Source organism: Electrona antarctica (assembly GCF_951216825.1).
Source record: "Electrona antarctica genome assembly, chromosome: 10".
NCBI lineage: Eukaryota > Metazoa > Chordata > Actinopteri > Myctophiformes > Myctophidae > Electrona > Electrona antarctica.
Window position 1 is genome coordinate 8,838,180 of NC_136791.1, and position 20,605 is coordinate 8,858,784.

Consider the following 20,605-nt stretch of genomic DNA (forward strand, 5'->3'; position numbering starts at 1 on the left):
GTATTGATGTGGTACCATATAGGAGAGATAATAGGCATATGAACAAAATAACAATTCTTCTAGATGAATTGTGTTGACTTCTTGTAAATTACGTAATGCAGGTGTTTAACAATAATTGAACTCATTTAGCCAAGGGGACCAGCTTGAACCCACTTCAAGGACCAGTGGTGTCCCCAGACCCCTCAAGGACCAGTGGTGGTCCCCAGACCACTGGTTGAAAACCACTGCTATAGAGCGTTGCAGTCCCGCCCCCTTTCATGACGACGCCAGGCCCAGGAAATGAATCCCAATGCATTTTTCCCATAGACATTTCAAAAAGTATTTATTTAAAGACCTTTTAAGCGTCGTACGAAGCCAACTCGAGCCATGACAAATCACAAACAAACACAATATTTTGGACCAAACAAATAATTACAACGAAGAAAAACAACAAACTACTTTCTAATTCTTTGTTTGGCCCAAAACATTGTGTTTATTGTCATGATTTGTCACGACAAGAGTTGGCTTTGTCCGCGGCGTAAACGTCTTTAAATAAATACTTTCTGAAAGGTCTGAGGAAAATGAACGGGGATTTATTTTCCGGGTCTCTCGAGTGGGTGGGACTGCGACGCTCTATTGGGTTTACTGTAAGTGGTTAAGCACTGCCTATGTGACATTTAGCTCAACACTTAAAGCTGAGCGAAAAAAAAATACCCCAGAAAATGACTGATTATAATAATATTTTAATTTGTTCTAATTATGTCTTATACATATTTATGATGTTCCATTATAAACAAAGACAACTAATGTTCTGACAAACTAATGTTTTGTGTCATTACAAGAGATCAAAACAATCAGATTGCAGAGAGAGCATCCAACGAATAAATAACGTATGCAAAATGAAATATTTAACACAAAACACATACATTGTCATAAATACAAGTAGCTTAATAGATACTATGACAGAAAGCGCCAATAAAATGTGAGAGCATCAATGAATGTTTAAATGAATCGCTCCGGTTCAGTCTCTATCCTTTTAATACTATATGGTTATAGCGGACCCCCGCAGATAATAATAATGCAGCAGGTAATTACTTGATTTAATGAATTTGGGCTTGCTTTTTAAGAATCGGCCTCAGGTTGATTTAGAAGCCTTTTTTATTATTTTTGTATCGGCCTCAGATCCAAATGGGTTAATACAGTAGGCTATGTGTGTGCGTGCGGGCCGGGGGTGCGTTCGCCGCTCATACTGTACTGGTTGTTTGCAGATCTGGCTGGTTATTTTGTGCTCAAACATGAATCGCTTTCAGACAGTTTTAGTGTCAAAGAATTTCACAAACACCCTTTGACAGTCAAGACCGCTTGTATTTAAACAAGGCAAAAATCCTCTGGGAAAATCCCACTAATCTTTTGATCCCGATATCAGTCTTTGGACTCCGAGACAGAGACAGCGACATACTATTAATCTGCTTTTGTCTGAGTGAAGCTGTAGCTTCCAGACAGAATGACACTTTCAGAGATCCACATGGTATAGTTTAACCTATTTAGGCCCGACACCTACAAGCTCGGGCACCTACAAGAAAAATAGCAGATACAAGCTCGTAGCGCGACACTCGGTGGCGCGCTACGAGCTTGTATCTGCTATTTTTCAATAGATAAAGTATAACATAATGCTTAGTTAAAACACCAAAAGGGGTTCCCGTCCAGAATGGGATAATATTCAAACAATGGCATACAGGCACCAGTCAAATTATCCACATGCCATCTCCCTATTCTGGCATTCAGCGAAAATAGCAGGTATTTGAAGATATGAAAAGGTAGCTTTAATGCACATGACAATTCCAGTTTTTATTATACGCCAGCTACTAGGAATGAAAATGATCTAATCTACATAATCATCATCAAGATCAATCCTTTGAGCTTGTCCACTGACAACGTACGTATGGGGAAGTAATTGTGAAATGATTTTCCAAACGTTTCATGGAAATGAGCCGTTTTCAGACAAAGTCTCCTGGAAAAATCATTTTAATTTAGAATGGTAATCAACTTGGTAAACGATAATTATATCAGTCTCTCTAGTCAGCCAGATGTCAAGACGGAGCTAACAGTGAAATGAGTGCTGGGGGGAAAAAAGCCGAGCTCAGCTGAATCATCAGAGGTAACAGCAAGGTAGCAAGAAAACCAGAAACTATTCACACACTTCTCTGTGACTGGGCAAGAGGCCAACGTCATACATTATACAGGACAAGCTTTCAGTGTGACTATGCTTAAAAATAAGTTCAGCCAATTGTTACTTGACTCATTAAAATCCATCCATATTTCCAGGAAGCTCTGCAAGCGTGTCTGTCTGTCTGTCTGTCCTATGCATATTTCGAGAACCATTTATTCGATCGACTTCACACACACTTTGCTGATGAGCAAAGAAGGTGCAATATCCAGTGTCAAGTCAATCGAATGAACGGTTGGTTATGTATCGGCCCGCTTCAAACATGCACGCACATTCGGAATGGAAGCCATGCCACGCCCCGAATAGTCACTGCACTGTTGATATCGTTTTTCAAGAATTATGTCCGGAGAGCTATGATTTGCAATTCTCTTACAGTTCAGTAACCTACAACTACTGCAACTATAAGAAACCAAACCTATAACTAAAATAAAGTGAACAGAAACCAATATAGAATGCTTGATCTGCTGTTGGTTGCCACCAGCTGCCAGAAAGGCTTCAGCAATGTATGTTCACACAATTCTGTGTGAATTTAACTCTGAATGAATGCTAAATTAGCATTCAGCCTAGGATTGCGCTGTGTGTAATGCCGAGTTCAGACAACACAATCTTCCACTCACAGACCGTTTTGAGATATCGCTGCCAAAAGCCCCAGATCTGAGGCAAATCAGTGCTCACTCCCATGAGCTTTGATAGCTATGTGCATACTGTTCAAAGACTCAATGTGAGCACGAACGAGACACTCACCAATGCTTCCCAGATACCCGAGACGTATCAAGCAGGCTAAATATGTGGGCCTGTCAGCGAGTCTAAATCATATAGTATGAAAAGTGTTGGTACCGGCATTAAGAGCAGCAAAGAGCTACTGCCAATGAGAGTGCAGGACATGAGGGGAGAGAATACATAATCATATACTAGTATTTCATTGACATGGACACCTTGAACTCTACCTCAAATCTCTTCACAAAATAATAACCAAGAGTTTTGAGCTTGTACTGTAGATCTGCAATATATGTCAGTTTGTCTGTTAGCAAAATAACTCAAGAAGGGATAGTCACCCACCCACGTTGTGGGTACTAAAGACCTGATTAGGGTTTGGGTTGAAAAACCTTCAGGTAAGGGTCAGGTCAAAATCACAGACAATAACCATGTCGTTGCAAAAATCAGAGGCACATCTATTACTGTGGTGTTAACTTGCTCACTGAGTCCTTAGTTGGTGTCACCATGACACACAGAAAGGTGAGTCATCTTTGTCGTTCTACTTCCAATCTAGAAAGCTTGTGAAGCATACTTATTAAAAAATGAAAATAGGCTACCATAGGCTACCATGCGCTTTAATTAAACTCCACAACCGTTGTATTACTGTTGTGGAATTTAATGAGGGACATGGTAGCCTATGTATTCTGTGCACAAGCTATAGAGTGCAAAAAGCCTATATATCAGCACGAAATCAACGCATTATGATATTTATTTCATCAGCCAATGTAAACTGAGCTTCATGAATATATGATTCATTAAAAGATGTATTAAAAGCCAAACAAAATACAGTAGTATTATTTAGCGTTGTCCTACTTTTAGCCATGCAAGCTGTTGTGTTTAGCTGTATATCTAACACATCATAACATGATTCCATTTGGATGATGATAAAATATGGAACAGAGCAGTGCATTTATGTAATTGTTTCGTGCGTGCGTGCATGCGAGAGAGAACGAGAGAGAGAGAGAGAGATGGAATTTGTTGGTTGGAGGTAGATTGACAGGTCTGGTGGCAAATCCAGTAATCCCTTCATCTGATCAAAGTAATACAAAAGCTTTTAAATTATTTAATGAAAAGGTAAATTATTATTTTTTGAAGTGCAATGTGATTGTGTTGATTTATGTTTACTTTGCATCAGGTAAACGTATAGAGGATCGGAAATCTGAGTTTTGTTATGAGCTTAGTGTACTACCAGCATAACCTCGCGTCACCAGACTCGAAGGAGCGCCTGGTCTGTGTTCCTAAATCGCCTGTGTTATCCGGTCTAGACCGGATGGCAAAATCTAAAAAACGTATTCCGGTCAGGTAGTTCAGTTTTTATTCTGCTTTGTTTTGGTTCCCCACCACCAAGATGTTTTTTTAGCCAGGTGCTCCTGGCTATACATTCAATGTTGATGACCTAGTCATGATCGGCTGTCTCTAATCATGACCTAGTCATGATTGGCTGCCTCTAAGCCAATGGGAGATAAAACCCATAGTCTGAACGCTGCTAATCGCTAATCGTGCAGCCTTACTCTCCAAGTCTCCAACCAGCACTATAGACTGGCACTGGTAAACATTAAACAACTGCACAAACAACCACAGCATATATAGTACAGTCAACACTGTAAACACAGCTTGACTGGGAGTAACAGAAACGTTGATAACATTCAATTATCATCCATTAAGCTTGAGCAGCTGCTCTCCTTTCCAACAATGGTATGGAATGGGAGGGCAGGGAGGTACAGTAAACGGCTCTTCTTTCAGATTAGCAAGCAGGATGATGTGGAGGCTGGGGGATGATGTGGAGGCTGGGGGATGATGTGGAGGCTGGGGGATGATGAGGAGGCTGGGGGTTTCAGTGTGACGTGTGGGGGACATTTCAGATCTCACTGTTTTCAGGATGGTGTGGTCTAGTCAGTGCAGCTGACCACTGGACAGGGCAGCCGAGTCCAGTGGTCGGATCATGGGTGGTTTATTTTAATGATCAATCAATCAATTTTTCTCATGCTTTGATCAATGGAACTAACGTAGTATACTTTATGAACAGTATGCTATCACAATGAAAACAAAAATGTCAAGGTGTTGAAGAAGAAATACCATTATTCTTTTCAATGATGTTATATTATCATTAAAATCTAAATGTTTTATTTGGAGGCCCACTTGCAATATCCTCAAAGCCCGCATATTGGGAATCGCTGATTTCATGTAGGCTACTATGGAGCGATGGGCTTTTGTTAGCTCTGCTGAAGCACTGCTCATCCTGGGTCCCGTAACCTTGGCAATGTTTCTTTGTGTCACTGGGGAGTAAGAAAGCGAGATGTATTTATTGGATTTTTGTTTTATCCTAGACAGCTCGTGTTTTTATATTAACCAGTGCCCATTCCGTGCGTGGCTGTTAGGAGCATCTGTTTCTTCCAGATATGCGATGGACAGAGAGACAGAGAGACAGACAGACACAGATTCCTGGAATTTCTATGGATAGACTAGTCATCCAACTGCTCATCCAATCGACTTCACACTTCACACTGCACTCACTTGGGTCCTCAGCAAAACACCTGCCAAGAGTGAAGTGGATCGCAAGAACGGTTCTTGAGATGTATAGACATACAGTGTACAACACAGACAGACAGACAGACATCCCTGGACTTTCCAGATAGATACAATATTGTCCATTTTGTGCAGGGGCATTGTTTAGCTTGAATAGAGCGCTTAAGTCCTGACATCACTCGCTTATCCCCTGGTTCATGGAAGGTTTTTCTCTATGGAGAATAACATGGGGTATCTTAAAATGGGCATATCGGAAATATTGTCGCGGAGGTGTCTTTGTATCGTTAATGACAGTCAGTCACTCATATTTGATACAGTATTTTTCTATCGGAAATGTTACTAATTCTGCAGCAGTAACATTAGTACTTTCTTGTAGTCAGTTGATTCTTCACATCCATATGAGTGAAACGGCCTGGATGATTTGTTTATTTTTCAAACGCAGTTCTTATATGAGGAGATCTAAAATTCCCCTATGGGGTTTGCAATGCAAATAAAAAGTACATGAACCCGTGGACTTAGCGCCCTCTACCGATATTGACGTCAGACTTCGGTGCTCTATGGCCACATGTAATGGTGCAGCCAGCACCGAATGATTGGTCAGAAGAGGTTATCATACAGTAGGGTTGTACAGAACAATTGCATTAGGCTATAAGCTAGGCATTAACTTATGTATTATGTAAGGGGGGTTGTGTGTGTGTGTGTGGGGGGGGTGGTCACAGCACAATCAGATGTTTATTCCATATGACTATTACCCTATGCCGCTTACTATACAATCTATTTATATAAATCTTTAAAGAAAATGAAAAAATGAAAAACATAATACAACCATAATCCTTTTAATGAATGTGATGTTTCCTATTGATTAATTATGAAATTGTAACTGTTTGCTGTCATTGCAACATACTTTAATTAAACATCAATGATCTCAAAAGATAGGGTCTCCAGTCCATATCACAGAAATATCACGACAGGGTTCAGCCAGTAATTCTTTAAAATAAATGTATTTCCCTCAATGGGTTATATAAAATGTTGAATCGATTTTAAAGTAATAATACGCGTTTATGACTAAACACAAACAAATTGGATCCATTGGAAAACGCATTTTCTGAAACAGTTACTGTTATGGTTTCCACCTGACGGTGGCATTATGCTCCTTGTGAGCGCTAGGTTTAAATCCAACCCCTTTCTTTTTGTCTCAACTGTCTCTCCTTTCTCACATCTTGGTTTCCTGTCTGACATTGACCTACAGTTGGGTGCCACCGATATTGTCCCTTATCATTTGACCCATTTAGGCCTGACCTCAAAATTTTAAAAAATCCTTCTAAATCCTCCAGTTTTCTGAAATAAATATTTTCACGATTTTTCAAAAATAGCAGACCTACAAGCTCGTAGCGCGCCACTCGGTGGAGCTTGTTAATAGCAAATCCAACCCCTTTCTTTTTGTCTCAACTGTCTCTCCTTTCTCACATCTTGGTTTCCTGTCTGACATTGACCTATACACTGACACCACGCTAGACAGGAACGCCCAAAAACGTCACATCCGGTTTTAGCCTGGGGTAAGAATTTCCTATGGCTGCCAATGCAACTTGGTCCAATCCTTAATCACATACGGACAAACATCTATGCCGATGCTATCTAACTTGCGGAGGTAGCGTGCCTTGTCCACGGGCAACAGATCTTTCAACGTATGGCATTGCAAATACGTTTGATAATCGCTACTCTGCTCAATATTGTTTTGAAAATGCCGCAAATTGCATTGCAGTGAACGAGCGCAAATCACAACTTCCCCCAGTTGTGGGCGGAGTCACAGTTTGAGGCGCTGTTTACGCGCCGTGGTGTCAGTGTATAACTAAAGCAGAAATACGAAAAGGAAGAAGGAAAAAAAAAGGGAATGACACAACGTACACTGTACAATATTGACAGCTATAGAACTCCACTACCCAAGACTATCTTCTGTATAGCCTGCACAGTAACTGTTCATTCAACTCTGAGAGAATCAAGTTAGTCAAGATTACACTCCATATTTTTACAATGTATTCATATTCATGACAATGTGCTGAAATAATGAGCAACGTTACAAAAAATATGATAATGATTGTGATGTTTGACCGAGGGCAAATGTTTAGAATTCTTTCGTGCCCGTCCTAAACTTGTCTCATTAGTCTCAAAACGGTACAAATGCTCGATTTAAAATAATTCGCTTTTGTTTTGTTTTCAGTTTATTTTTTATTTTTTACAGTAGCCTACCCCTGAGGTAGCTTATTAAACATTGTGTCATAATCCTCAGAATAGATACAGTCATGTTTGGAACAGGGAGAGACTTATTCCCACCCCAATTACTCGTGTACGTAACATAGGTAGGTTCCACTGCCTACAGTACATTGGAGCCTAGGCAACTAAGCAATAACTCACAGAAGATAATTGTCTCCGCTAGGCCACATGGAGGTTCACCCCTGTCCGCCTGTCCTAGCTGTGTAAGTATAAATAAGGCTTAAGTAGTTAATTTTTCTCCATGCACATGGTTCTTCTCCAGTTTGCATCATGTATTTCTCTATTCTGAAATGTAGCAGAATGTGTACATGTTGCTGTGGAAACGCTGGACATTTAAATCCAGAAGTGTGGATTCTTTTATACTCTCATTTAAAACTCTAACCCAGAACCTGATGTGCAATTACTTTGGGACTATGTGTACCCTAAAGGTTTTCTATGATATTATACGCATTGTAAAATGTTCATGGAAAATGATTTGAAAGCTTGCCAAACAGAAGAGCAGAGGGCGAGCCATAATCCACTGCAATGTACATTAGATGACAGTGAGAATGTGTGACAGAAATGCAACTCAAACTGGCAAAATGCAATAGAAAATGTGATATACTGTAAATGGACCTTCATTACTGAAGTATGTATATAGTGAATGTGACGCACACATTTTATTATGTTAAATCCAAAGTCACTCACATACAGCACGTCGAAAGGCATCGAAAGGTATTTTCATATATCAAACTTTCTGTCTTTTGTTATTCCTCAATATATACTTTATTTTTACGCCATTGCTGCGAGAGACTAGCCATATAGCCTACTGTGTGTGTGTGTGTGTGTGTGTCAGGGCCAAATTAGCCATTGGGCCAATGGGGCCGTGGCCCAGGGGCCCTTGGCTCTGAGGGGCCCTTCTGGGAAAATGTAAAGCCCTGTAATGGGTTTGAGGCCCTGAAAAAAGCTCCTGGGGACCTTCATTGGCCATTGATTTAGTTAAATTTAGGTAAAGAAAATGATAAAAACACAAAAAACCTCGAAATTTCTGCGCGCACGCGCGCTAGGGGGGCCCCAAAAAATGTACCGGCCCAGGGGCCCTTGTGGGGCTAATCCGTCCCTGGTGTGTGTGTGTGTGTGTGTGTGTGCGTGTGCGTGTGCGCATGTGTGTTTTGTCCATCCGTCTGTGTAGGGCAGGCTACAGGTAATCTTCGGCACCATTGGACCGATCGGCGTGAAAAATGTCCACATACTCCCTGGAGGAATATGGCTTTTTATAGGAGATTTTTCCCAAACACATTTATTGTTACTAGTCCTACAGATTTTGTCCAAACCTCACGCAAATCGGTATACATCATCTCTGCAGTCATGTGATCAAGACGAATCTGACACATACTCCATTCTGCTTGGCTATGATTGGCTTCCAACCTTTCTGGACGCCGGTGGCTGTTTTGCACAAAATGCCACACACCATGAATGCAAGGCCTGATTCCAGGCAAACTTCGCATGCACATTCCCACTAAGCGAAGGGAGAAACTCTCTCCCACATTTTCAAATCTCCTCATGATGCCACCACTACAACAGCCTGCACTTCACATTTTGGCAAATAACTCTTGAACTCTTCCCTGAATTCCTTGGATCATTACACAATTTATAAGCCTTTGTTTGTGCCAGATTACTGCCAGTCTGCCATAGTGTGTTTTCTTCAAAACACACTTTTGCTACTCTTTGCTACTTATTTCTGGGGTCATGTGATCAACATGTATAAGTTAGATTTTTCTGTTCTCAATTCAAGAGGCTATGACCACAGTTTGTGGGCCCTGGGTATAGGCAACATACTATGTACACTTTTCTAGTTCTAAAATGTATTCATTTTCTAATTACATTTGACATTGACAACATAATGTGAAAGCAATACTGGGATGTTTTTCCAGTACTGTTTTCCAAAACCAGTAAACTCCTCAGTGTCAATTTAACTGCACAAATGTAAGAACAGTAACAAATCACAAAGAGGTATATTTCAAATATTAATTATTTTATCTAAATTAATTAATCTAAATTATTTCACAGCAAAGTGAGGCAACCACATAATCAAAAAATAGAAGTTATTGAGCATTATGTATTATAAAAATCTGCTCTCCAGTGGTGGTAAAATGCCCTACAGTGTAATTACTGTTCCACATTTAAAGGATCCTTTGATAATAAACCAATGAACTTGCGCATGTCCTCTTTGCAGCCAATAACAAGCTGGCACAGATTGCCCGTGCACTCCCCACCGTCCCCTGTTCTTTTAATTTAATGCTGACTTAACGACACCATCAATGTGCTCAAACAGACACTGAAATTGTGGGGAAAGAAACAGTGTCAGGGAATGGGTAATTAATGCAACCCAGATGCAAAAAAACCCCAGACTCTGACACACTACTGTAATATACAGTACAGTAGCATAGGGAACCATCGAGTTATATAAAGATGATGTATAAGGATAGTATGAGGGCAAACCAGACTGTGTGCAGTGCACACAGTCTGGATAAGACAGACCTGCATAAGACAGACCTGGATCTCTCGGTTCATGTGGTCTACTTGCAGTGGTTCTCAACCTGAGGGTCACGACCCCCCCGAGGGGTCACCAAATAATTTGCGGGGTTCGCCAGATGCTTTTCCTAATGTGCTCAAAGAAATGAAAATCTGAATAAATAAAATAATGTTGTCTTTGTTAATATTTCAGTAAACTTTCAGGGGAAGAGAGAGAGCGAGGAAGTGTGTTTGTAGTGAGTGCACACGTACAGTATGTGTGTGTGGCACTGGCCACAATGAGACAGACTGTTCACACTGGCTCTGCACTCGATCCCTACAGCACACAGGGGATTTGCTCCTGCCACATAAACTTTCTCCGGGAAAGTTCAACATAATGTTCATAATATGACAACAGTTAATCGACGTAAGGAAACTGTCGCAATACATGAAACGTGGCTCTCAACAGCCTGCGGACGGTGGACGCATCCATTCTGTTAGTAGAATACTAAGATCCTTAAAGAAATATCACACATCTAACACTGTAAACAGAATATTGTCAACTGAGGTTCTGACACATGCAAGCTTAACGTGTGCAATAACTGGATTTTACAGTGTAGTTTGAGATGTCCAGAGAACCAACAACATGGTCTGTGACACAAAAAGGTTGAGAACCAACAACATGGTCTGTGACACAAAAAGGTTGAGAACCAACAACATGGTCTGTGACACAAAAAGGTTGAGAACCAACAACATACTGCAATGTCTGATTATCAGATCAATCTAGCCCAAGAAGATGACGTGTCAATGCAAACTCTTTTGTGCAACTCCAAACAGTATATAAAGCACCCATTGTCACAGAAAGCCTTCCCGGTTCAACAGACCTAAACTTAGCTTGTCTGGAGTCTGGAAGATATTTTTAGCCAACCAACAACCCAGAAAAGCAAGCTGACACATCAGAAACACTTAACAACTAACTTGAATCAAAATATCGCTTTGCTTGAGTGTGCTGTGATATATAGCATGGCTTGCATCTCTCTCTTTTGATGCAGCTACTAGCGTCCTCACATACCTCCAAGCTGTATAACTGCCATCTTAACTCCTCTGTGTACTGTAATAATAGACCTAAAGGAGTCCTACATGCAACACGCCTAAACGTTGAATGTTTTTGAGCTAATAGCTTCAGAACTTATTTGAATGAATAGAACATTATTTTAACTAATCCGTATGGTGGAGTATGTTAATACAATACAACTAGCACCATTGTGGTTAGAGGTGGTCTCCCTACATTCCATTAATTCTTTCTCTCCCATGTCCGTATATATACGTACCTCCCAGCTAGGGGACGTTATATGCAAGGTCCATATACGGACCCCAACATATACTCCGTGAATATAATGGTTGAGCCCCACGGCAGCTTTTAACATTGATCAGGTTGCTATGCAACGCCTCCGTCACCACCAGGTATGGGACGTTAAATCTGATCTCCGTTTACCTCGGTTCAAAGGAGTATATTTCAAACCTCCATAAGTCGGATTCCATGAGAGCTGTCCTTGGTGGATCTTCAGACATGCAAAGTTCGGATGTCATTTGTGACTTTGTACCGCGTCGCTCCCGACATGTAAAGGTTTCTGGCGAGAGGTAAGCAGTGTGCACTAATGCTAATGACAGCAAAGTGTGTGTATTGAGTGTGTGGCAACTTCTCTTAAAGTGAACACTGATGGTGGCACAGGTTAACTACATTTATGCTAACAACTAGCGGCACAGCACAGAAATAATTAAGAAATGTATTATTGTATGTATTTTTTAAGCAGATGCACAGGATTGGAGTTTGAATAATGACCTCTCTTGATTGTGAGAGTGAGAAAAGAAAGAAAAGAAAGACAAAGTACCATGTTGTACGTACCTCCTTATACTCATGATGAATAGATTAATTCATTCATTCATTCACTCATTCATTCTGATAATAAATAAATAAACAAACAAACAAACACAAATGCATGGTGTCAGGGAAACTATAATTTATGCTCTGCCCAAGGCAACGGAGAAGGTCAACTCATTATAGAAACTATTCTATTTGCAAAAAAAATTAAATAAAAAAAGAAATATTGAATTTAATGCATTTGTTTTGTTTGCTTTTTTATGCTTTTGAAACGCCTTCAGATAGGGGTCCATCACCAACATATATCAATGTGGGGGTCCTTGACATGAAAGGTTAGTCTAGAGAAGCATGTGAAGCCACTATGTGGGAGGCAGCATGAGAATATTATGGGATGGGCTGGGATTGACATGGTGGCAGCGTTGTTTTTGGCAGCACATTTTTATTTTAGTTTGTCACATTTCTTTTTATTATTTTTTTAAACAAATGTTATTCAAAGAGTATGACATCATATTATGCAAGTTTCACAGAAAGAAAATAAAACTCAGTCGCATTTTAGTCACCTGTTTTAGTGTTATTGCCGACTAAATATGAGATATTAGTCGACTAAAGTTGACGCTTTGTGAGCTTGTAGATCGGCTATTTTCAGCATGCAACCAAGTGAAAAATGACTTATACTGGATCTCTTGTCCACTAGTCCCTTCCTAACATTTTAGTTTAGTTTTTATTTGTTGTTTGTCGACAGTATATTTAGTCATAGTTTTAGTCATCATGGCGTAGTTTTTATTTATATTAGTTTGTATGTTTTTTGTCAGTGAAAAAAGGTAGTCGACGAACATTTTTCGTGTGTGTGAGTGTGCGTGTGAATATGTGCATGCATGCGGAATATCGGATTTTCTGCATTACTGTCCAATAAGGAAATGTAATCAAAATCAATACAAAAGAAATGCATTATGTATAAGTAACTTGCTATTCTGAAGTTATGAAGGTATGCTTTAGGTTGCTGTCACTGCCAATGTCATGCTTAAGTCATGATTGTTGATGTTCTGAATTGGCTCAGTGCGCCAAGCCTTAGACGCTAAGTGGAGCAATATATATTTCTACATTACCACTTAGTCATAGCAACCTTATATTTTCAGAGGACAATAACGCTGCTCATTTCAGGTAAATGATATCCGAGCTGACCTTTAAAATTGATTTCGAAACTATTATTGTGAAGTTAGCTGGGGCTGTTTTTGTATGGATGGGAGATGATGATGTTTCTGATTTTGACCAATTTATACAGTCACAATAATAACATGGATAAATAGAGCTGCATGGCAGCAATGGACTGAATGACAAAGAATGGGAAAACCTGGATCCCGAAGGCTGAATCGTTTGATATGACCGCATGGACTAAGTGTCACCTCACCACTCTAGGACATGGGTTCCCAAAGTGGGGTCCGGGGACCCCTGGGGGTACTTGAGGGAGTTCCAGGGGGTACCTAGCTCAATTAGAGATAGAAACCAAATGGACCCTTATGGGTCTGTAACTCAGAGAGTAAAATTGTGTATTTAGCGCCTTTATCCAAGGCGCTTTACATAGATTGTGCATTACATTCACCCATTCACACACACATTCATACACCGATTGCGGCGGAAGCCATGCAAGGTACCAACCAGCACATCGGGAGCAATTTGGGGTTCAGTGTCTTGCCCAAGGACACTTCGACATGTAGCCAGGAGGAGCCGGGATTCGAACCGCCGACCCATGGATCATTGGACGACCTGCTCTACCTCTTGAGCCACAGTCGCCCACATCAAGAAAGTGTACAAATGAAGTGTACAAATGGAACCAAATGGACCCTAACGGGTCCATTTGGTTCCATTTGTACACTCTGAGTTAAATTAACAGTGGTTTTACAATATAAATTGGGGTACCAGAGATATAAATGCCATTAAATCGGGGGTCCGTAGCATAATGTGTGTGAAACTGGGGGGTCCATGAAATTAATGTTTCGGAATCACTGCTATGGAGCCGTAAAAATCCTCCGTTATCGGGGTCACTGGCATAATGTTTTCAAATGGGGGGTCCGTGGCCTAATAAATGTTGATTTGGGGGTCCTTGACACGAAAACGTTTGGGAAGCACTGCTCTAGGACAAATAGGACACAGTGGGGCTGAGACGTATAGTAAGGCCAATTCATTCTTCACTGCATGTCAGTGTTGCACACTGAAAATAACAGAAGCTCACAACACAAGCTTATAGATCAGCTATACCAGTGGTTCCCAAACTTTTTCATGTCAAGGACCCCCAAATTGACACTAATTAGCCCGCGGACCCCCATTTGAAAAGACATGCCAGGGACCCCCATAAGAGAAGATTTTGACGGCTCTAGCAGTGATTTTCAACCCATTTTATTTCAAGGACCCCCAGTTTGACATGCATTAGTCTACGGACCCCCATTGAATGTAATTTCTATCTCTGGGACCCCCGATTTATATTGTAAAATCAATGTTAATGTAACTCTGAGAGTGTACAAATGGAACAAAATGGACCCGTTAGGGTCCATTTGGTTCCATTTGTACACTCTGAGTTACAGACCCATAATGGTCTATTTGGTTCCAAACTGTCATTTAGCTGGGTACCCCCTGGAACTCCCTCAAGGACCCCTGAGGGTCCCCGGACCCCACTTTGGGAACCACCACTCTAGGACCAATAGGACACAGTGGGTTGAGACGTAAGGCCAGTTCATTCTTCACTGCATGTCAGTGTTGCACACTGAAAATAACAGAAGCTCACAACGAGAGCTTATAGATCAGCTATACCACGCAACATCACACACAACTAGAAGTAAAAATCAATAATCATAATTATAAGTATCAATCAGGTCCTAGACTTTCAATACTTATTATAGCGCCCCCAAATCGACCACCTCATCATTTGTTTTTGTCTGTACCTCAACAACATTTCACCAACTCTTGTATAGCTCATCTCAAGGTTTTTCAGGTGGTGACAGCAATGAGTGCGCTCCCTATTGACCAATAAGTGCCATTCTGCAATGACAATGGTCCCTGCTTCATACAATAACTCTCAATGTCCCCATCTCCTTCAACTAAACAATGTTGATGGATTCAATGGCCTGTTCCTGAGTAGGTATCAGCAGCAGCAGTGGCATCTTGTGTAATCTCAAGTATTTGTACATGTACTGCATGAAAGTTAAATATGTGTTATGATTTCTAGAGAATTTTAAGCTTTTACCTTCTGCTTGAGGGCATTCACTGCAGTCTCTTACACAGTAGTGAGACGTTAGACTAGACACGGTAGACACAGCTTTACCTACCGCACTTATCTGTGCAAAAGCAGAATGTAAAACTCAAATATGGACCTTAGGAAAGACCGAAAAGGTCACTTTGGGAGTGGGGGTTTGTTTTAATGGGTCAGAACTGATGGCACCACAATGAGGTAATTTGATTGTTAAAGTTCAACAACATTTACTGCCAGTGACAGCCATGAATGTCATGTATGATGAGCCAACAGTGCAGTACCTTTCAGCGTAATGACATCAAACCATGTCAAACCACGTCAGTCGTGCAAATTCCACTAGGGGACATATTACCACTGGAATGCACACTTTGCATCCATTATACTTTATGGACGTTTGACTGTAAATTATTTTTATACAAAAGACGCTCACCAAATGAAGGGAATAAAAGGAATAAAGAAAACCCCCCATGGTGTCAAACATTTTCTATAATTTAGTTCAGCCACACAATTGTTAAATTAATTATAGGCCCAGCAAGTAAAGTGCCTAAAATAAGACTTGGTAGTTATGCATTAAACTCATATTTCAGTCTAATCCAATGAGATATTTAAGGTATTTAAAAATGCATGCAAGAGGGCTAATCTTAGCTTGGCATTTTCAAGTATCAGAGCTGTCCTGAGATAAACATCCTGTATCTCAGGGAAGCCCCAAAACAAGCCAGTAGACTGTATGTCTATAGGAAAACATTCACCAAAATACCTTAAAGGGCCATTTCACCCCTTTTAGCTTATTTTCATGATGTTTAGGACACAAGAAACACGTTCCTGTGGGTTTTGTGTGTGTGTAGTGTGTGTGTGTGTGTGTGTGTGTGTGTGTGTGTGTGTTGTTTTTTGATATTTTAGTCATGATGCCATGTTCATGACCAAAAACCTGTCTACAGCAAGGACTATTTAAAGAGGACGGGAAGCGAAGACCGTACGGTGGACCTCCATGTTGCTCCCTGGAAGGAAAGAAACATGTGCAGTTGAGACCAGGAAGTTGTACATGACAAATCATAGATATGGCACAAATGGCCCAGCAGATGGCGTGATGCCACTGAAAGGAGAGATGCTTGTTTATCATGTCACGTCATTGCATTTTACCTTTTATATTAACGTTTTAACAGCAAGTGGATAAGTAAGTCCCAGCATGGATCATCACACAGACAGTAATGTTGGTCGGACGTGACATATGTACAAGCATCTATCCTTTCAGTGGCATCACGCCATCTGCTGGGCCATTTGTGCCATATCTATGATTTGTCATGTACAACTTCCTGGTCTCAACCAAGGACTGTCTAAAGAGGACGAGACGTGAAGACCGTATGGGCGACGCCATGTTGCTCAATGGTGCTCCATGGAAGGAAAGAAACATGCGCAGTTGAGACCAAGGAAGCTGAACGCGGAAGTGTTGGCTGCATATAGGCCATTGCGCATGTTTCTTTCCTTCCATGGAGCACCATGGAGCAACATGGCGTCGCCCGTACAGTCTACGGTGGCCTTCGCGTCTCGTCCTCTTTAGACAGTCCTTGGTCTCAACTGTGCATGTTTATTTCCTTCCAGGGAGCAACATGGAGTCCACCGTACGGTCTTCGCTTCCCGTCCTCTTTAAATAGTGCTTGGACTACAGTCGTCTAAAGTCACACCTCCATGCAGCCTCCCCCTTCTCCACAAGGAGGGGAAGTGCACTAAAGCATTATGGGCATTGTAGGAATTCAGAAATCACATCAAACCCTAGTCAAACACACAGACTTCATTACAAAAATAATAAGAGGTCCAAGGCACTCTGCTCCAGTCAAGTGAAAAAAGCCTTTATTATAACGGCATGGCAAAGGACATTAAATACAGACCAACACTTCTCCAACACTTGACTGGAGCCGAGTGCCTTGGACCTCTATTTATTTTTTCATGATTGAACCCTCGCCACCGAGCACCTGTTTTCAGTTCACAACTGCGAGGACCAGCGGCAGCGCTTCTTTTCTCTATTCAACGTTTTCTCTATTCAACACAGACTTCAATATTGTTCATGGCCATTGGGTGCAAATTGTGCTACTGTACACAGTACACTGTACTACAAAAATACTATTAAAATTGAGTGACTGCAGTTTCTTCCAGCAGTGAAATGTCCCTTTAAGAACCTATCAATTGCTGCAACTTCTTCCCATTGGTGGAGGTGTATGTCGCAAACAAAGGAGTGTTCATTCATGCTGAAAGTGTAAAAATTAGGCTATAGTTTCATTTTTAAATGATCTCTGGATTTTACTGTGTGCTAAAGCTGAATATAGCTGAAAGCAGGTGTACAGTACAATGGCATCCTAACATAAATTGTGACAAATAATAATTTGTCAGGCGACAATTGGGAAACACACATGGCACACAAACAGCAGTAGGCCTACTGTATATTGTCACTTGTCATAAGTTGTCAACAAATTTCACTGTGAGAAATGCATTAACTCTCCTCAAATCTGTGGCTGAGAGAAACTACCAATAGACAACGGGACAAATTAACCATCATTATCAGAAACCTTCCTAACAAAATGTTTTGTACGTAAGATATCCTCACCTTGCTAGACAGAACATAAACTAAAAAATGCTTTGCTGACAGTAAACATTTATTATGTAAAAATACTGGACCATCATATAACAATTCTTAATTTAAGTTAATTTACATTAAACAACAGTAAAAACAGAATAATAACAAAATCTGTTTAACTAGGCCAATATTTTTAAGTTAAAAGTCACATTACTTTTAAGTTAATGGTTATATAATAGCTTTTGGGCCCTCTATCAGTATTCATCTGATTTTAAAGACAATGCAATTATGATACATTTAGTCTATATAATATAATATTTGATGGCCTATTTTGATATGACTATATGCAGGTCTTTTCCCCCCTCCCACTTCCCATTTATGTATTGCAGAAGACTCATTAATTATGTCCCTACTTTACACTAGGCTACAGTATGTGCATCTTATTGGTGCCTTTCACTTTAAGTGTTCAATAACTGAGTACAACCGAAGCTTGTTCCACTTGACTTGGAACTGAGAACGGACTATTCCTGTTTGTTACATTTGCAGCAAGCCATCTGATATGGAATTTCATAGGGCAACCAATCCCCAGAGATCTGTTCCAGATGAGTGGAAGACACATTTGGGGATGAAACACCTGTATGTTTCGCTAACGAGGCCTTGCAGGAGATTCACTCATTACAGTATAAACAACGGCATCACAGTAACCTGTGATGACAGACAGCACAAACCTTCAATTTAAGACAAGCACATACTGTAGTCTTTAGCCAAACAAAAGAAGAGATGCATTATTTTAGGGTTATGAAAGCTGGCTACATTCACACAAAGAAATCAGCACTTGTTACTTTTGAGATAACAGGCTATGGATGGGCTGTAAAGAGCTATGGTTCAAAGTAACTGAATCAAGAGCCTTACCTTCACTGCAGTCCTTTCCTTGGAAGCCTGTCCTGGAGCAGTCGCATGTTGGTTCATCATTAGTTATACTGCAGACTCCTCCATTTAAGCACATGTTGGCGGTACCACAGAGGTCGCTTATCACCCCATCACTGTTGACCACCACTGACTCCGTTTTGTTGACCTTTATGTCCGTTATCCATCCAGTGAAAGGCACCTGGTCCTTGACCGCCGACGATGTAAGACGCAACGCCACGGATCGTAATTCCGGTGGTATTCCACCAACAAACAAATGGCTGAAGACAGTCATATCCCGTCTTTTTGACTTCACCTCGATCCATTTCACGTCGTTGTCCACCATCAGGGTTGTATTTTTAAAGTTTCTCCTTATTGTAACCGCGTGCCATTGGCTGTCATTGACTGCAATGTCACTCAGGACGGTTGCAGGCTCAGCGCAGAAGATGGAGAAACGAAGGCTGAGTTTACCATTATGTATGAGAAGTTCTAAAAAGTCGCAGAATCCCTCATCGTCGAAGTAAACTAGCAACCCATGAGAGCTCTTTGTTTTCATGTTGAAACTCATTTCACTTTCACAACATGCATTCCACATTGGAAACCTAGCCCACTGGCCCTCTGCACCTGTAAATTCTAGACAAGCGCCAATCTCCACCAAACAACAAACGAGCAGGCCAGCCCATATGACATGGGCACCATGCCGCATTGCTAAAACCATGGTGTGACCAAGAGTTCTATTCAAATAGAGGGATACTGGGCACTAGTTGGATTTTTATAGGGTGTTATGCTCAGACAAGATATGTGTTGGGATGACACAGACTAATCGGCATATAATTGATTGTCCACATGGATATTTCGGTATGAACTGATGCATTGTACAACAAAAGACTAAATAGGATAATGTGCTTGCATAGCAGCGAGCTTGGCCAACACTAATCTCCTGGAGTGAATATCATTACCTCACTATGCAGGCCAATGGCCAAACCTCACACTCAGCGCCAAAATAGTTTGAACTGTTTAAAGGTCCTGCCTGCCATAGCTATTTAGAGCAAAGTGACAGGGATTGAAATATCCATTGGGCACACTTGGACTAATTTATGTAATTACGGGACGGCTCCTCCTGATGCCAGCTAGTGTGTGCACGGTGGTTTTTCCTGGGTTGAAATGGCAGTTTGAATCTTCATGTTCATGCCAACGGTCCTTGGCGGGCGAGTGGAAGCCTCGCTCGGGGCGTTTCACCCTGCATCCTCCATGTGAAAATATGCCATATGGAGCAACGCTGGGCGATAAGGAGAGCAAAACAAGCAGGCTGTCTGTATAGGCTGTCCTCGATCCAAAGCTACCTGCAGAGGAAAGACATACATTATGCAATAATATATATTTTGTTGTACATTGTACATGTGTGAATTTAATTTCCCATGCACATTTGTCATGACCTTAGCCTCAGGTCTCAAGTCATGATGGCAGAGATTTATATCAGATAATATCAGATTACAAAGAGCTACACAGAGCTACGTCAGTGTAATGCAATTATTTAGTTACAGTGACGTAGATGCCTTAACTACTTTCAACCTGGCTTCCCTAATTTGGGCATGGTTTTTTTTTATATACAGTAAGAGAACATTTTCCAAACATTTTACAAAAATGTCAAAATGTTTAAAAAAAAAGGACAACATTTTTCTAAATTCAACATTTAGAAAATAGCGAAAATAACGGATAACAGAAGCTCACAGCTATGTATTGTGAGCTTGT

The 20,605-nt window shown here is 40.8% G+C and overlaps 1 protein-coding gene across 4 annotated transcripts in view; it reads right to left on the reverse strand.

Annotated features, from left to right (window-relative positions):
* The window catches only part of LOC306931175 (neurexin-1a), a 528,074-nt gene extending 507,998 nt beyond the window's left edge, over positions 1 to 20,076 (reverse strand). For all 4 annotated transcript variants that reach the window (XM_079512408.1, XM_079512407.1, XM_079512406.1 and 1 more), the window contains exon 1: positions 18,860 to 20,076. In XM_079512408.1, coding sequence (XP_079368534.1) covers positions 18,860 to 19,571 — 712 coding nt within the window. In that variant the 5' untranslated portion in view covers positions 19,572 to 20,076. The remainder of the gene's footprint in view (positions 1 to 18,859) is intronic.
* Between the last annotated feature and the right edge of the window lie 529 nt (positions 20,077 to 20,605).